The 18064-nt window shown below is 33.9% G+C and overlaps 1 protein-coding gene across 3 annotated transcripts in view; it reads left to right on the top strand.

The window, feature by feature from the left end:
* The window catches only part of CCSER1 (coiled-coil serine rich protein 1), a 1291424-nt gene that overhangs the window by 685879 nt on the left and 587481 nt on the right, over positions 1–18064 (top strand). For all 3 annotated transcript variants that reach the window (XM_045791946.2, XM_045791951.2, XM_045791957.2), the window contains one exon: positions 11438–11515. In XM_045791946.2, coding sequence (XP_045647902.1) covers positions 11438–11515 — 78 coding nt within the window. The remainder of the gene's footprint in view (positions 1–11437; positions 11516–18064) is intronic.

The following is an 18064-nucleotide window of genomic DNA, read 5'->3' as shown; positions in this document are numbered from 1 at the left end:
AGTTTCCTGTTTTTTGTTCTACAGGTCTTGCTTTTTTTTTTTGTTTTGTTTGTTTTATTTGTTTGTTTTTAGTAGTAACAATTTTCAAGGCTGAATTAAGGTTCTATGGGCAACACTACTATGATTCTGCTAGAACTTCCCAATAACTATATTGAAACTCCATTTTTCCAAATTGTGGGTGTGGGTATATTGGAGGCTTAAAAACGGCAATAAGCAACATCCTTCTTTGTCCTCCTAAATTCAGAACTAATTGCAAAATGGAAGATTCAGGGAAATTGACTTATAATGTCATCTAAACCTGGATTGAAATGCAGCCATATTTGTTTCCAGTATGTTCTTATTTGAACTGAAGTGACCCACTGGAGTTGCTGACACAAATGGGAAAATTGCAGACGTCTGTCACAGGGCAGGAGTCTGTAAGCTTATGTCTGGACAAGCTGAGATTTCATCTTGTGGACAGGCTATGCCAGTAAGAAATAGAACATGTTTATTCCAAGATCACCTACCAGTTAATAAATGAAGAGGAGAGAGTGAGATGTAGGACCTCTAGCAGAAGGAAACTTCTGCAAATATGGGCCTTCTGCAATATGGCCAAGGGAATGGAGGGTCCCCTGACAAATAGAAGGTGTATGTTATAGACCAGGATGTTGTTAATGAGGGAATGTTTGGGACTTGATATATCAAAAAAATTCTCCTGGGCCCTATTTCCTGTTGAAGACACTTCTGCATTCATTATTCTCCCCCCCCCCCCCAATTATTTTCACTGGAAGAATCACTTTACTAATTTCTCACTCAAAATATACAATTCAGGCAAGAATGAGGATGGAGAACATAAGCTTTTCTTGGGGAAAAAAGAAAAATCCTGGGGCATCTGGGTGGGTCGGTCAGTTAAGTGTACAACTGGTGATTTCAGCTCAGTTCATGATCTCATGGGTCATGGGATCGAGCCCTGTGTTGGGCTCCCTGCTCAGCTGGGAGTCTGCCTGAGATTCTCTCTCTCCCTCTCTCTCTGCCCCTCCCCCACTTGTACGCTAGCATTCTCTCTCTCAAATAAATAAATAAATCTTTTTAAAAAAATCCTATCTATTCATGAAAATATTTCTCACTTGATGTTACAGGATCAAATCCTCAGACACGTTAGATTTGTACCAGTTCTTTAATTCTCACTTTTGTGTCTCTGCTTCCTTTCTTCTTTTCTTTTGTACAGCCTAGAATTACTAGAATAACCCCCTAGTTCATATATCACTTCCAAGCTGTCCCTACTTAAATTTATATACCATACAAATGCCAGAAATTTTACTGGACTTGTCATGTCACTAATATTAAATTCCCTAAAGCAAATGCTTTTGCAGTATGTCAGCTACTCCAGCTGGTTTCTGATGAATCCTCTCAAACCTCATGTATCATCTTTCATTCTCCTACTTCATTAATTCAAAAAAGTATCAAATACCTAGAACGTGCTAAAAACTACATTAGGTTGTGTAGTCAATAGGGCTCTAAATAGACATGATCCTTGCTGCGAGGAACTTACATGCTAGTGCAGAAGACAGACAAAATACAGGCAAACAGTCAATTAAAAGAAATAACTGACAGTTAAAATGAGAGACATTCAGTAAAAAGATTAAAAAAGAATCACCTGGAGGTGGGAACCTACTTCAAAGGTATATCTTTAAGGCAGTAACGCCTTAATATGAAGAACATTCCAAATGGAGGAAATAGCATGTTAAAAGTTCAAGTGTAAAAAATCTTGCTCCACTCAAGCAACTGCAAGATGAATAGGAGTCATTTTTGCAAGGGGAAGATTGGTATGACATAAAACTAGCATAATCAATAAGGGCCAGGAGGGGCAGGAGCTGTATATCATGGTAAAGGTTTACTTTTTATTATTTTATATATAGATATATTATATAGATATAAATTGTAGTCATTTATGTAATTTAATATTTCAAATGCATTTTATTTAACTTAGTGTATCTAAAATAGTATCATTTAAGATAATAAACATAAAATTATTTATGAGATATTAATGGGCTTTTTGTACTTAAGTCTTCAGAATCTGGTATGTATTTTACACTTACCACACACATCTCAATTTGGCCTAGCCACATTTCAAGTGCTCCTTTGCCACATGTGATTAGTGGCTACTGTATTGGATGGGATATTAACAGGGTTTAAGCAAGAGAACGATGTGATCCGAATTGCATTAGCAAGTCACTTTGGAGTGGAGAAGATACGGGGGAAGACAGGAAGACCAGTTAAGAGGCTGTATTGGAGGCTCCAGAATTGTAAGAGAATAAATTTCTGTTGTTTTAAGCCACCAAATTTCTGATAATTTGTTAGAGCAGCCATAGGAAACTAATACACTGTTGTTATATATATATTTAAAACAAACAAACAAAAAAAAGAGGCCATATTGGTTTCCTTTGGCTGCTGTAACAAAGTATGACAGATTGGCTGCCTTAAAACAACAGAAATTTATTTTCTCTCTGTTTTGGAGACTACAAATCTAGGGTCAAGGTGTTAACAGGACTGTGTTCCCTCTGAATGATCCTTCATTGCCTCTTCTAGCTCCTAGTGGTTGCTGGCAGTTCTTGTTACTTATAGATGCCTCACTCTGATCTCTGCCTCTGTCTTCATGTGGCCGTCTGTAGATCTGTGGCACTGTGTCCAGAGAGCCCTCTTCTTCTAAGGGCACCAGTCCCATTGTATTTTTTTTTAAGATTTGTTTAATTATTTGAGAGAGAAAGAAAGGAGAGCATGACGGGGTTGGGGGAAGAGGCAGAGGGAGTAGCAGATTCCCCCCTGAGCAGGGAGCCCGATGCAGGACTCCATCCCAGGACCTGAAGGCAGATGCTTAACCAACTGAGCCACCCAGGTGCCCAGTCATACTGTAGCTCTGACTCATCCTAATCCAGTATAACCTCATTTTAACTGGATGGCATCTGCAGAGATCCTATTTCCAAATAAGGTCACATTCGCAAGTTTCAGGTAGACGTGAGTTTTGGGGGACACTAGTCAACCCAATACAGAGGTTAAGGGTAAAAGAGAGTGGTAGCTTTTGCTCACTGGACACAGATCTATGCTCCATTTCCCTGCTTGTCCTTAGGTAGTAGATACAGAGTAGTGATATTAGATAGAAAAGGAAGAAATGATTGTGAAATAGATTCCAGAAATGTAATTAGCAGATGTCTTGAATGTAGAGAGGCCAAGCCCAAAAAATCTGGCTGATTGTTCTCAGTCACAGCTTCTCTCAGAACTTTCCTGGTAAGTCACTAAATGCCTACTATTTTTAACCCAGGAAATTTGTCCTCCCAGCTTCTAAAGGCATCTAACTCAAAGACCTCTCGTTCAAGTCCCTTTTAATGAGGACTTTCTTCACTAGCTCCCCCTTAGTGAGAAGAGTATTAAACTAGAAGAAAGGAAATGGCTTGTCATATGCATAAAAGAAATCAAATATGTATTTGTTTAATCCCCCATTGCTGAAACTATACTGGCATTTATATATAGTATAGCATGCTCTTAAAAAAAAAAAAAAACAACAAAACAAAACAAACAAACAAAAAAAAACCTGAAAACCAGAAGAGTAGTATTAGAATTGAAACAAAGCATCATTCAGTTCTTGTTGGGGGAAAAAAAAAATTCATCTGCTTTACATCTGGGATATTGAATATAGCTATCTGGGTACAAGTATTTCTAATGATTTCAATCTCCAAAAATATAAATTCCCAATTTACATTTTTAATGTATCTCCTTCTCAAATCAAGTAACCTAAACTCTCAAATCTGAGTGTATTTTCAGTTTGTATAATCTCTCATGGGTAATGAACTCCATAAATTTAAAATAATGCTGTGTAATGATATGTGATCTTCTTGAAAAAAAAAATCACTTCCAACAGAGTCTCAAAGTGGTGGGTTGTGAAGGCTGTCAGATGGTTTCCTAGTTTAGGTATCATAAAATTGAATGAATATAAATGTTATTTAGACATTTCTTATAATGATTTACTGGATATGTCCTCCTTCTGCTTGGCTTTATATTTTTGGCCCATTTTTTAAGCTACATAAACATTAAAATAACCTCCCTGTCCTTTTACCCTTTTCTGCAACTTTTTAAGACTTTGTTTTTCCTAAGTTGTGGTGATCTAAAAAACAAAAAAATCTAGTAACGAGGAAGCTGCTAACAATTGTGAGATTCAGGGCAAGAACATAAATGTGGGGGCTCACAGAATGTAAGTCTAAGTATTAAAATTCTAAATCAGAATTTAAAAACTCTTGAATAAAATATGTTTGATTCTCCTATCCTGACGAACATACTTTTCTCATGACTTGGAAAGTCATGTTCCAATTATAACTTTGTGGATTCCTAGCATCCTGTGCAGTACTGTGGCAAAATGGGGAGCCAGCCCTGACTCCAGCTTAACCTAGCACCTTACTACCCTAGGTTCTGTCCCTCAGGGCCTTATGAGCATATGTGTGATTGACCCAGTGAACACCAAGCTCTACACCAAATAGCTGTTCCATGGCCACACCTTGGGTGACCTTCAGGAAGATCTGGTCATGTCCTGACCTGGGCAGTGAATCCCAAGGTTCTGGAGTATTGTGGGAAGGCAAATATGGCCTTTAATTGTGGCACTTCCCTTATCCCCACAGAATACCCCCCTCACAGGCAGAAATGTGGTGAGAGAACAGCCAGAGCAGGGGACTCTAATGCAAATATCTCTTACCTAATTTGAAGGACAATATTGACCAATAGAGCTATTTACATATATAGTGATACTCTCACTTTTTTAAAATTCCAATATCTGTTAGTGAAATTGGGTAATGAGTACATAGGGACTCTGTGTTATTCTCCCTTTTTGTTATATGTTAGCAATTTTCCATAATAGAAAGTAAGAAAATAATATTAATACATTTTAATATCATCTTGATAATTCCAAGAAATTGTATGTTGTGTGTAAGGAGGTTTGATTTGCTTGGTCACTGTTGTGCTTGTTTCTAATTCTACTGATACCTTCAGTGATACACTCTCATTAAAGGTGGGTGAAAATAATCAATGTGATCTCTATTAGATAGCCTTTGCATTTCTGAGCTCATCTTTGGACTTGGCATTACTACGCAATCCCAATGATTTTCCCTTTAGTTTTTTGCTTTTGTTGTATTTAAATAATCTTTTATTAGTGACATTGAAGTCCATTATAAGATCAAATTCTTTTTGTTCTGCCTAATTTCTGGTTTAAACTTGACTTAGAACACTTTGTGAATTTTCTTGTGTTGAATTACATTGCTTTTCAATTTTATTTTATTTTAATTTTTATTTAAATAATCTCTACACCCAACATGGGGCTCAAATTCACGACCCCGAGACCAAGAGTCAGACGTTCTTCTGACTGAGCCAGCCAGGCTCCCCTTACTTTTCAGTTTTAAGAGTTAGTTTCTCTCAGGGTGCCTGGCAGGCTCAGTCAGTGCAACGTTCAACTCTTGATTTTGTTGTCAGGAGTTCAAGCCCCACGTTGGGTGAAGTTAGCTTTTCTCCTCATTTCAATGCTATTTCTCTTTTCATAAACTGACTTAGGATCTAAATTCAGTATTATACTACTTTAGGCAGTCTTTGTGTTTTTTTATTAATTTATTTTTTTATTTTTAGGATATTCCTTTCTCTAATTCAAACCTGTTCTGTGTGTGTGTGTGTGTGTGTGTGTGTGTGCACGTGTCACATGTGAATTTTGAATAATAGCACAGATGCTTTTGTGTTTTTCCCTTTAGCCTCAAGATATATGTTCATATATTAGTACTGTAATCACTACTACATATATTTGGTATTTCAGCCTCTTAATTTTATTAATAAGAATACTTTTTTTTTTTTACTATAGATTCTAAAGCTGGATGTAGACCCTCATGTTTTTGTTTTTTTGTTTTTTTTTTTTTTAATTCATTTCCCCTTCATCTTGAATTCATAATATTCTGTGTAGGTAATTAAACTTATAATTTAAAATAAATTGGAGTTGTTTCTTAGGATTATTGAATATTCTTTTCACCTTTACTGCACTTAGTTTTACATGCATAAATTTTTTAACAGATCTAATGGATGAAAATAGATATTAATATCTAAGGTAGAATAAATTATGTAGAATAATAAACTGCTAGATGCTAAAATATTCATAATTTTATTAATCAAGAGTACCTAATAATGTAATTAAATACAAACATATTCTAAAATAAGGATAAATAACTGCCAGTACTTTAACTCTCCTAGTCACTTGGGGTTTCATTTTCAAAGCCAGTTGTTAGCTTTGTTACAGTTTTGTCTCTCCCCTCTCCCCCTTTTTTTTTTTAACCACATTCTCTTCAGTGTGTCCTAAAACGACATGTGCTTTACCTGTGCACACATGAAAGTGCAAAAATTTACATATATCAGTGGTACTGTTACATTTTTTTATGCTCAAGTATTTAATAAATATGTTTGTGATTACTAAAAATTAAATTTAAGAATTTTTAAAGAAATTAGGAACAAATCATTTTATATGGACAACATATGTTGTGGAGGCAGAGTCTATGACTACCCAGTGCGTAAAACACAAACATACATCCACACCAGAAAACCTTCTAACAGCTTAAGCAGAATTATTTTTAGATTACTCTGCTTGAACTGATTGATAAAATCATTTCTATCATAGGATTTCATGCCTTTCAGCATTTAGTTTTTATTTCAGTTTGCTTTTGCACATTTTGCTTCCCATTTTGTGTTATAACTCTATTAACTTCATCATCTTATTTCTAACTTACACTTCTAAGTGCATTGCTGGCATTGCATATTTCTAGTTTGGGTATTCTATGGAATTTCAGCTTTTACAGGAAATAGATACCTAAGCAATCTCAAATTGTTTTCACAGCAAAGAAAAATGACTTAATAGAGTCTGCAGGAGAATATACACAGGATGAGCATAAGGAACGGTTGTATTACCATACAGTTGGTATGTAATATGCAATATGCGAGCAGCAATACTGCTTGTAGGTTTTTTCAGAGTCAGAATATCTTTATAGAAAGGACATCAGGGTTTGGAGACAAGGAGGATTTTCGTTTTGGGTGCTCCACTTACTAGCTTGTGTGACCTTTAGCAACTGATTTCAGTTTACTAAGTATCAATTTCCTGCTTTAAAAAGGGACACAGACAATGTATGTTTTTGAGAGGATTCACATATATTACATGGTATGGTGCATGGCGTTTAACTACATTCTACAAATGTCATCTATTGTTAGTAATAGTTGTAGTAAAGATTACAGAATGAGAGGGAATGTGAATATAAATAAGTATTCTTGGTAAGTTTGTAAATTAGATATATTCTCTTTAGTTTATATGCATTTATTTATGGCAGCTTTTATTAAACAGATGTTATTAAATTATTCTTAAAGTCAGATAAAATTATTTGGAAACTTGTGGAGAAAAACTATCATATGTATTTTTCATATAGCAATGTTATATAATATTTAAAACCTCCACGGATTCACCACCAAGATCAGGCAGAATTGTAAAATAACACCAAATATAAATAATGAAATTTCTCTTTCTCATCCCATAATTTGGTCATGTGTGTGGTGTGTGTATAGTTTGTTTTTTACGGAATCTGCTAGTCCTATTTCCGTGTGTTTATTCTAAGCACACATAGGTTTTATTAATCTTAGGGAAAAGACAAGGGTTTATTTTGTAAAGAAGTATTGATACCATCGTTGCTTGGAATGGAAAATGTAAAAACAGATATTTTGTCAGAGATATATATTTATTTATAAAAATTATCTACCAGAAATTGAGTTGTTCCAATTCTCCTCTGTCCCTCTGGGGGAGGTTAGAAGAAGAAATTACAATGTTTGTTTACATAGGAAAATATCAAAAGAGAAAAACATTAAATCACTTGTGTAAATGAATTCTACACTTTCTGGCACAGACTTGCTTTCCCACTCTAGTCTTATTCCTCACTGTTGCCCCTTTCATAGTCTCCCCTCGGCAAGTTTGAACTAGTAGCTGTTTATGTATATCTTTGTCAGGGTCTCTCTGACTTCTAAATATTTGCAAGTGTTCATGCCTAAGAAAGGGCCCTCATCCCTTCCACTCCAAGTTGGCTTATAATGATCATTTTTCTAGTCTTAGCTGGGGTGTCCGCAGCTTCTGCATTTCAATTATTTCACTCTCCTATATGTTTCTTCTGCAGCTCAGGAGTGTATGCCCCACCCACTACGCACCCCTCCAGCCATCTCTGTAATCCCTTTACTTTATATATTGAATACTAATTGTTTTTAATATCTCTGCCTTTCACAGTGGAAGTTTCTTTATAAAAGTGGCTATACCATTTTTTTTTTTTTTTTGAGATACGGATTTTTTTTCTAGTATAGTTGACACAATATTACGTTAGTCTCATGTTAACAACTTGGTGATTTGACAAGTTTATACATTAGGAGAACTATACCTTTCCCCCCCTTTATATCCCCCGTACCTGAGCAATACGCATAATATGCATTTAATAAAAATTATAGTTGAATTAAGGAATATAAAATATTTGTATCATGAAGGTGAAATGTCTTTTTTTCTATACTAAAATCAATAATTTAAATAACTTTTATTATATCGAATCAATGTGAAATTAAAAATATATGATGCTTTATTTCTATTCTTCTGACATATTAATATATATTCATTTTTTATATAAATAACAATTATTAGCAAGCTCACCATCTGATAATAGCTATTTTTGTAGTATATTTTCTATTTGATTATAATACTCTTTTTATCTCATGTAAAGTTTATCAGTTCATAAATAGCCATCAGTCTTGAAGAAATGTAAAAGCCCCATGGAGAGTTATCTTCCAACAGCTGTAGAGATTTTATTTAATCTTCTAATTGTATGTTACAGAAATTTATCAAACTTACATATATTGTCTTCCTACTATTACACTAAACAAAATATTTAATCCTTAAGTATATACACCTAAGTCGATTAGAAACTTATATTTTACTCTCCACAATTGAATATAGCATACAAATGCATAAGTAACAAATAACTCAAATATGACCTATTTGTTGTGAAAATGCCTGCAAATAACAATAAATTCCATTAGAAATAACAATAAATTCCATTAGAAATGCCCTTTTTTTTAATTTCTGAAAGTATTCTTGATGTAGGGTTTGTTCGTTTTGCTTTGATTAGGCTATTAGTTATTGAAACTGTTTGAATTTTTTTGTTTATCATAAATTGAATTTTCTAAGTCTTATAACTCAGACTGATGAACTAGAGTTTACCAATCCTTCCCACTCCTATCTTCAGGATGGGAGCCCTTGAAAATAGAACTGTGAGCAAAGCATAATGGAAGCATTTGCTGTCTTCCCTCCTTGCTGTTTGCATTAGTGCGTAGTCTCTAATTCACGTGCAAATATTTGTGTATCTAGAGATTTATAACAAAACTTGCTTTTCCAATACTTATTAATCCAACCTATTTCAAAAACAGATAAATTTTTCTAAACCCTTCAATGATAGCAAACTTTATTGCTTCCTTTGCTTATTACTATTTCTCCCTGCTCTTTTTCCTCAGCCCAGTATAAGTCTAAATATACACAACTTGTTACTTCTTATTTTAAATTGAGCTTGCAAAATGTGGCCACATTTTCACTTATCCTTTTCAAACAGTTAAGATCTTACCTCACTTGCATGACATCTTTCTGAATGACCTAATCTCCGTTTCATTTTGGTCTGAATAGCAGCACCAGAAATTTGTGATAGGGAAGTTAGAAGGTATGAGACATTAAGAGTCCATGATGGTTTCTTTCGGTATTTCAATAAGCCATATAAATGTTAGCCTAAATTATGTATGTAATTTTTTAAACAACACTGATTACTTGCAAATCACAGGCAGAATTGAGGGCAAGAGAGAGGGGATGGGCAGGGGAAGGAAGTGGGAGGGAAGGCAAAGGAGGGGAAGGTAGGAAAGCATTCTTAGTGAGGTTTGTGATGACCACCATTCCTTCTTGGAAGAAAGATGAATTAAATCAGCTTTTATCATTAACATATTATGCAACTATTTTTTTTAAAGATTTTATTTATTTATTTGACAGAGAGACAGCCAGCAAGAGAGGAAACACAGGCAGGGGGAGTGGGAGAGGAAGAAGCAGGCTCCCAGTGGAAGAGCCTGATGTGGGGCTCGATCCCAGGACTCTGGGATCACACCCTGAGCTGAAGGCAGACCCTTAATGACTGAGCCACCCAGGAGCCCCTATTATGCAACTATTTTATTGAGCATTCAGATTTAAAGAAAACAAAAGAAATTATCCTTTTTTAAAAAGTTATATTAGTGGTCTTTATGTATTGACATATAGAATTTTCTGTAATTATTGTGTTTTTTTAACATTTATTTACAATCAGTTAATTAACATATAATGTATTGCTGGTTTCGGAGGTACAGGTCTATGATTCATCAGTCTTATGTAATGCCCAGTGCTCATTATATCACATGCTCTCCTTAATGTCCACCATCCAGTTACCCCATCCCTTCATCCCCCTCCCCTCCAGCAACCCTCAGAAAGCAAGTGAAGGTAAAAACAGAATCTAGTAGAATCACATGATGTTATTTAGAAAATTGTCAAGAAAATTTGTCAAGATTTCTAAATTATATTATTCTCATTAAAAATGGGTGATAATGGTATTAAAAATCCCAAGATGAGGTATGATCCTCTAAGTACAATACTTTGAGATGTGGCAGGCACACAGTAAACACACTGCATGATGACTAAGCTCAAGATCCTCTTTCAGTGACGCATCTAGGAACGAGAATAGAAGTCCCCAACCAGAAGCTCAAATTAGTAGACCGGAATACATGCATTTGCATTTGAGATATGAAATCCCAGACTTCCTTCATGTATTACTTCCCTTACCTCGTTATAACAGAATTTGATTAATGTCAAATCTCATATAGATTCCTGAATGTGTAGATTTCAGGAGAGGATTAAGAAGAAAAAAAGTGAAATTAAAGAACTAAATGGAATCCACTGAGTAGTATTATGTTCTGGATTTTAAAGGTAAATGTTCTGAAACTAGATCAATAAAATCCTATCAATTCAATTTACAAAACAAACAAACAAAAAACAGCCAACAAGAAACCCAGTATAAACATTTGGTCTTGGATTTAAGCAATCCTGGCTCTCTGGTGTTCAACTGTGGTTCTCTCTCAGTGGTTTCTGTACTAACAGATGTCAAAGGTGGAGTACTTAGGACTAGAAAATTAAATTTATGAATATTTAAGCTGATATGCAAACCACCAACAGAGCAAAGTATACACGCAGATAATCATGAATTGTACACTAATCAAATTTTCATAAACGGGGGACGTTAGGGTAGAAGCACATGACTTACCAACAACGTGTTTTTTTGTTTTGTTTTTTTTTTTTTTCATTCTGCAGGAAAAAGTCCAGCATTTACAGAAGGCTTTTGCTTCAAGAGTAGATAAATCCACACAGACTGAACTTCTAGGCTATGATGTAAGTAGCTATATAAAACCATTTTTATCTTCTTTATTGGTATTCAGACCTCCACAGCTTATTTACCTCTGTTGCTGCTGTGTCCATGCATTGATTTAATGGGATTTAGTGGCTCGCCATTCATCTTTTGCTCTTAAATAATCCCCAAATACCTTCTGGAAGTGAAAAAGATAATTACAGGCACCGACTAGCATACCAATGTCTTATTATTTTTTTTTAAAGCTAACATCCCTCATATAGTCTTTTGAATTAGTGAATTTGCAGACAAGTGGAAGATACATATTATAATACTAGAACAATTTATTTTTAAGAAAGTACTAATTTATTTAGTAACAGCTTAATAAAGTTATATTCACAATCACTAAGGGCCAGGCACATCATTTCTGCATTCTGATACATAAAAAGAAACACAACTTTGTAGAGAAATTTACAATACTATTTTAGTTTTTGGGCTTCAGTGCAGGCTGCAGAAAGTAATTTAATTGCGAGTTAGCATTTTTTTTTCTTAGTGTGAAATACTTGTTGAATTGTCAAGATAGGATTTTAAGACATGTTTTGATACAAGTTTGCTTCTAGTAACACCGATGATTTTTGATAACTTTGATTTAAATTCCTATCTTTTCTTAAATGAAGCTATGAGATTTTCACTTGGCCTAAACTGATGACCTTAAACTTCCTTTTGATGAAAATGTAGAGGAATTATCTTCCTTATCCTGCCTCTAACGTTTGTCAGAACTCCCTCTTCTGTTTAAAAACGTTAATACTATTTTTAGCACCTTATTGACAAGATTAGAAGAGATGATTTTAAGTTGTTTTACGAAGGCGTATAATAATAAAATGTAAGTTTATCTGTATGTCCTCATTATATTAAATAACAAATATGAATGTTACTTTTGTGTTGTCTTGTAAATTATGTTGTTATGTTTAACATAAAGCTACTTGTCTCTATTAGGAAGTAAACTAAAGTTTTGAATTCCAGCACAAATTGTTTTCAGCTCTTTATATATGTTCTTTTTTCATTTAAAAACAACATTAAAAGCTATGCTTGTCTTTTGAACTTTTCTGTTACATTCATTTTAAGATATGTTTATTATAGACGCCTAAATATTCTAGATACCAATATTGTGACTGCAGTACTTCTTGCTTGAATACCAGTGTTATATATGATTTAAATGGTGTTAATGTTTCATATTTTAAAATAGAAATGATTTCTAAGTTCAAAGAAGATTTACCACAAGTATTTTAATATTTATCTCTTTTGAAGGAGGGTTTTTTTTTTCTTTCCCGTTTGAAGTTTTTCGATATATATTATTTGTATATCTGTACCTAGGTTATAAACTCAGTACGTATTTTGTGAATAATAACCTATATCTTTTTATATATGCAAGCCAGTTGTCCAGTAAGACGAATAAATTGTTTCTGTTAAGTCATATCCCAACATAACAAAGCTATAAGTTAACTGAGTTACAGAAAAGTGAAGTCACTTGTTCACTCCCACATGGTCTTTGTGGAGGTCTAGTTATTAAAAGTAATGTATTCTTCAACAAGGAAAGAGGAAAACATGTATATATTGGGACTCAACTATTCCACTTTACTCAATAAGGAAATGATGCTTGGGAGACTCTATTCCAAATTTCTAAAGGGCTGAATATAAAGGTAGAATGTGAGATCTATAGCGATATTAGTGACTGCAAATGAGAAATAGTTGCTAAGAGGTGAATGGTACCTCTGAGGCAATAACTAAACTGTGCCTTGTGTTTTTGCCTCTCTCTGACTCATCATGTTATTGTTTCTATGAGGTTTGTTATGTGAATATTACATAGTTCTCTAAACATTTAAATAAGTTTAAAATAGAGCCATGAACATAACTAATCCTTAATTAAACCTTCATTGTTCTAGCTTCTTTTCATATCTGACAGTGAGAATTTAATGTATTTTACTGGGTTGAATTAAGGCTAAGAATAATAATTTCTAGGTAGTGAGTCCTTTCAGGATCCCTTTGTGTAAGTGTTTGGTATGACTTAGGTAGTCATTAACATACAATAATAATCTGTTCTAAAGGTTTTGTGTTTTACATTTCCTGGTGATAGATTCTAGGGTGTAATCATCACAATCAGAAAGGAATTACCAAAGATATGCATATAGAACCTCCTGGCACTAACTGGATGTAACTGTCATCATAGACTTTGGGGCATTTTGTATGGAAAACACTGGGGAGGGAAATATTTTTAAAAAGCAAATTAGAAATGGGTAAAGCATTTTAAATGTGATAAATTGTGTGACTGTTGGGAAAGTATGACTCATCAACAGTGTATTTTTATTTTCTATGACTGGAATATATTTTCTATACTTTATGATATCCATTAATTTTTCACCTTTTCATATGCATTAAGAATAATTGATTATCCTTTGACTTATAATATTTGCTCACATTTTTCTCAGGAAATAGTCTGACATTATTTTGTTTTTTCATAAATATATATTCACATATATACTATAGCTACTTAACAATTTGCAATAGTATTTGTCAGAGAAAATATGAAAAATCTTGTAGAAATCTCATACATTATGAATGATACTTATACTCTGTTGCTTGCTTTCTAAAGCTGTCAATATTGGCCACAAATTGTTCTTTAAAAATCAGTAGAGATCATGTTTCAATGATATGAATGTCAGAATAGAAGAGACTACCAGTATCTGTTAATATAATTTTCTTGGGAAGATAGTTGCTACTATACATTTTCTTAAAATAGGAAATAGAATCCTTGAAAGACATGAATTCTAATGAAAACTATTAAAAGAAATTTCTGAAAATCCACTACAGTGAAGAAGTTCAAAGATTCATATAATAAACTACTTCTATCTTGTAATAGATTTATCAGGAGACTTGGAACTAATGTTAGTGTACAGTGTGCTTTGATTTCTAATGCATAGGACAAAAATGATTTAAAAATAAATTCAGGGTGTCTCAGCGAAGGCCTATAAATACAATAGTTCTTGTGATGATGAGGGAGAATGTTAAATAAAAGATGAATGTGTCTTTGACAATCAATGCCAATTTAACCGCTTTCACCTTCTCTGTCTACACTGGCTTAGTTTATTGAAAGATCAAAAATAATTTCTTAGGTGTCACTTGTGTTATTAAAACAGGATAGAAGATGTATAGATATAGTCAAGTAACAATGTTGCCAATTGGAAGATTACACTAAGAGGTAGAGATTTTTCTGATTACATTAATTATATAAATAAATGCTTCAGCATAGAACATAAGCTATCTGTAAATATTTTTATAGTTTGAACCTGTGCAAATAAACATTTTTGGTGTAAATAGTTGGGGATGAATACCCAGAATGCAGTGAAGATTTTACATGCTAAAAGGGAAAAAACTCAGGTATTTTTTTTAATTTGTCATCCATACTGAGAGTTTTTTTTTTTTTTTAACTTCCTTTTGATGTTCTACAGAAGGTTATCTTTTTAAATGTAGTTGATTTACTTTAAGCGTAAAATTTCTTTTCCATGAACTTGACTCAGAACAATCAGAGTCTCTAGAGGAGTCTTCCTTTAATCAGCATATATTTTATACTTACATTTAATAAGTGTTTATTAGTATTGAACTTGCAATTTTTTGCTCATATTTCTTTAAGAGTTTTGATGTTATCATGTATTTCATCAAATATTAATCTGTTAGTCTTAATATAATTAATGGTTTTCATTTGGCTACTTAAAACTAAATTGTGGCATCATGCGTATTTTTGTCTGAGTCATGGGTGAGTGAAGCATAACTCAGTTTAGGAAAGTATGATCATACCACCATATATTTTTCAAACATTTTAATATAGTTTCCAAATTATGGGATTTGCTTTATAAATGAAGTTCTCTAGTTATATGCTAAGAAAATAATACTAGTTGCATTGTGAATAGATATTTTGAAGGAAAAACTCAATGTGGTTGTCTGTGTATTCTCAACCTATACTACTTTTCTTAGATTTAATTTTGGAGGCCCTCCTAATACAGTTAATGTACAGGGAGTTCTAACGAATATGAGAATAGTTCATCATGTAAGGAGTAAGAATGATTAGTTTTGTTTTTGTTTTTTTGTTTTTAAAGATTTTATTTGAGAGAGAGAGACAGAGATAGAGCACGAGTGAGGAGGTGAGGGAGAAGCAGGCTCACCACTGAGCAGGGTCCTGGGATCATGACCTGAGCTGAAGACAGATGCTTAACTGACTGAGCCACCCAGATGCCCCAAGAATGACTAGTTTTTTTACCATAATTGTATTATTAGCTATTAGATAGAGCAAGGGAGTATTTTGTGTTATGCAACTATATTATGTCAGCCTATGAATTAAGCCTAATTGTAAGAACTGAATAATTATTTATTAGGCTTTCTAATTTAGTTGCTAATAATCCATAGTTTGTTAAAGCTGTCTATTTTTGTCCCATCCATTGCTGTTATTTTTCATAAATTCAGTACTTCTGATCATGTCAGTGTGCCCCAGCATTTAGCAGATGAGTGCCTTCTCCCCATATACTTTATATTTACTTATATCAACTATTTGTTTTTATAAATTAAAAAAAAATCAAGTTTAAAAACTGACATATTCCAAGTTTTCTTTTGAACTACAGTTTTTCATACTACATTAAGGACAAGTTTCAGACAAAAACATTGATTAAAAATACAAGATATATGATCAAATGCCATAGGTACTTATTAATACTTAGTGGAAGAATCACAGCTTATCCCACGGTGAAATTTTAAGGGCATCACTTTTGAAAATCTGTGCATGCATTTATTCAACAAACACTAAGTGCCCCATGGAAGCCAGGCTCTGTCCTAGGTACTTAGGATACATCCTTTAATCAAACCACAGATACTCCCTCATGAAGCCTGCATTTTTTGACAGCATACTTATAATAAATAATAAATGTAAGGGAAGTATATAGTATGTCAGAAGGTCCTAGGTGCAATATGGAAAGGAAAAATAGCACAGGGAAAGAGTAATTGTGAATGTAAGGGTGAGGGTCAAGACTACAATCAAAAATTTTAAACAGGGTGATCTAGGCAGGTCTGAGGGTGAGATGTGAGACTTGAAGGTGGTGAGGTAAAAATCACATTTAATCAGGAGCACCTGGGTGGCTCAGACGGTTAAGCATCTGACTTTGGCTCAGGTCATGATCCACGGTCCTGGGATCAAGCCCCATGTTAGGCTCTGTTCAGCAGAGAGCTTCTTCTCCCCCTCCCTCTGCCTGCTGCTCCCCTTGCTTGTGCACGCTCTCTGTCAAATAAATAAACTAAGATCTTTAAAAAAAAAAAAAAGTCACATTTAGTCAGAAATCCTTTTGTGATATGCTCCTTGAACATGCCTCAAAGACCCTCAGTCAGTAAGAACAAATTGCTTTATCTTTGCAACAGTCCTGGGTAAGAATAGTTGGCTTCGTTCGTAGGCCATGTGGATGAAAAAATGTAGTCTGTAACATTATACCCTAGAATCAGACCCCCTGCATCAAGGGACTCACACTAGGAAAGCACAGACCGTCACCTACGGAAACAGGCTACAGGCTCCTCCTATCATAACCACTTAGCAGAAGCACTGAGAAGAAAGCTAGGTCCTATCAGCCACACCACGTAAATTGCATTCACTTTTCCTCTCTCTCTCTCTCTCTCTCTCTCTTTTTTTTTCCATAGGCTCTGTCTACCTCCTCCTCTCTGTACCCCAGGAAGAGTTGAATTTAGATATTTTAAATGTATAATTAGACTTCATTGTCAGCACATCCCATTTATCAGAGGTGTGCCACTAGAGCCAACAAATGTAAAAATCACTCAATAGTTACTTGGTGAAAAAATAAATAGATTAGGTAAAAGACTCATGTTATTTTTATAATCCTAAAGATCTATAATAAATCATCAGTATACATTATTTTATTTTGTTAAATACAGAAGTACATATTGTTTTTCTACATTATTCTGTATCATTTTATTATACCTAACAAATGTTTCCAAATGGCCACTTTGTGCCTTTTAGAACAGAGCATTAAATGCAAATCAGTGTAGAAACCAGTGATTTTAAAACATAAGTGCCAACATGAAGTTTCCTTTATAATATTGCATTGAATGCTTCCTTCTAAAATCATGAAATTTTTCTAGGACCTAGATCATTCCTGGAATGCCTCCCAGTCTTTATTTCAGCTCTGACTGCATAGAATCAATATGACCTAACTGATAATCCTTTTGTTAAGAGAATTTATAGTTGAAATCCTTTGGGGGAAAAATAGCAAGGATAGGTGTTTAAAAAAAAAAACCTCTTGTAATTGTAAAAATATTCATCAAAATGAAACAATAAAAACATACAGGCATGCAAATTTTCTATATCTTACGTGGGGAAGAAAAATAACCTTCCCTCTACTCTTCTAGATTCGTGGCTGAGACCTACCTGTAAAAACAAACAGAAAAAAACCAGTTTAGTGACATGTATACCTCCTGTATAAATGGGAAGTACCCAGGAAAACTGAGTAACTCCCTGAAGTGGTCCGCAACACTATCTTAAATAC

The sequence above is a fragment of the Ursus americanus genome, chromosome 8 (genome assembly GCF_024610735.1).
Source record: "Ursus americanus isolate L20-20 chromosome 8, mUrsAme1.1.p, whole genome shotgun sequence".
Classification (NCBI taxonomy): domain Eukaryota; kingdom Metazoa; phylum Chordata; class Mammalia; order Carnivora; family Ursidae; genus Ursus; species Ursus americanus.
This window is presented reverse-complemented; position numbering and strand designations above follow the sequence as displayed.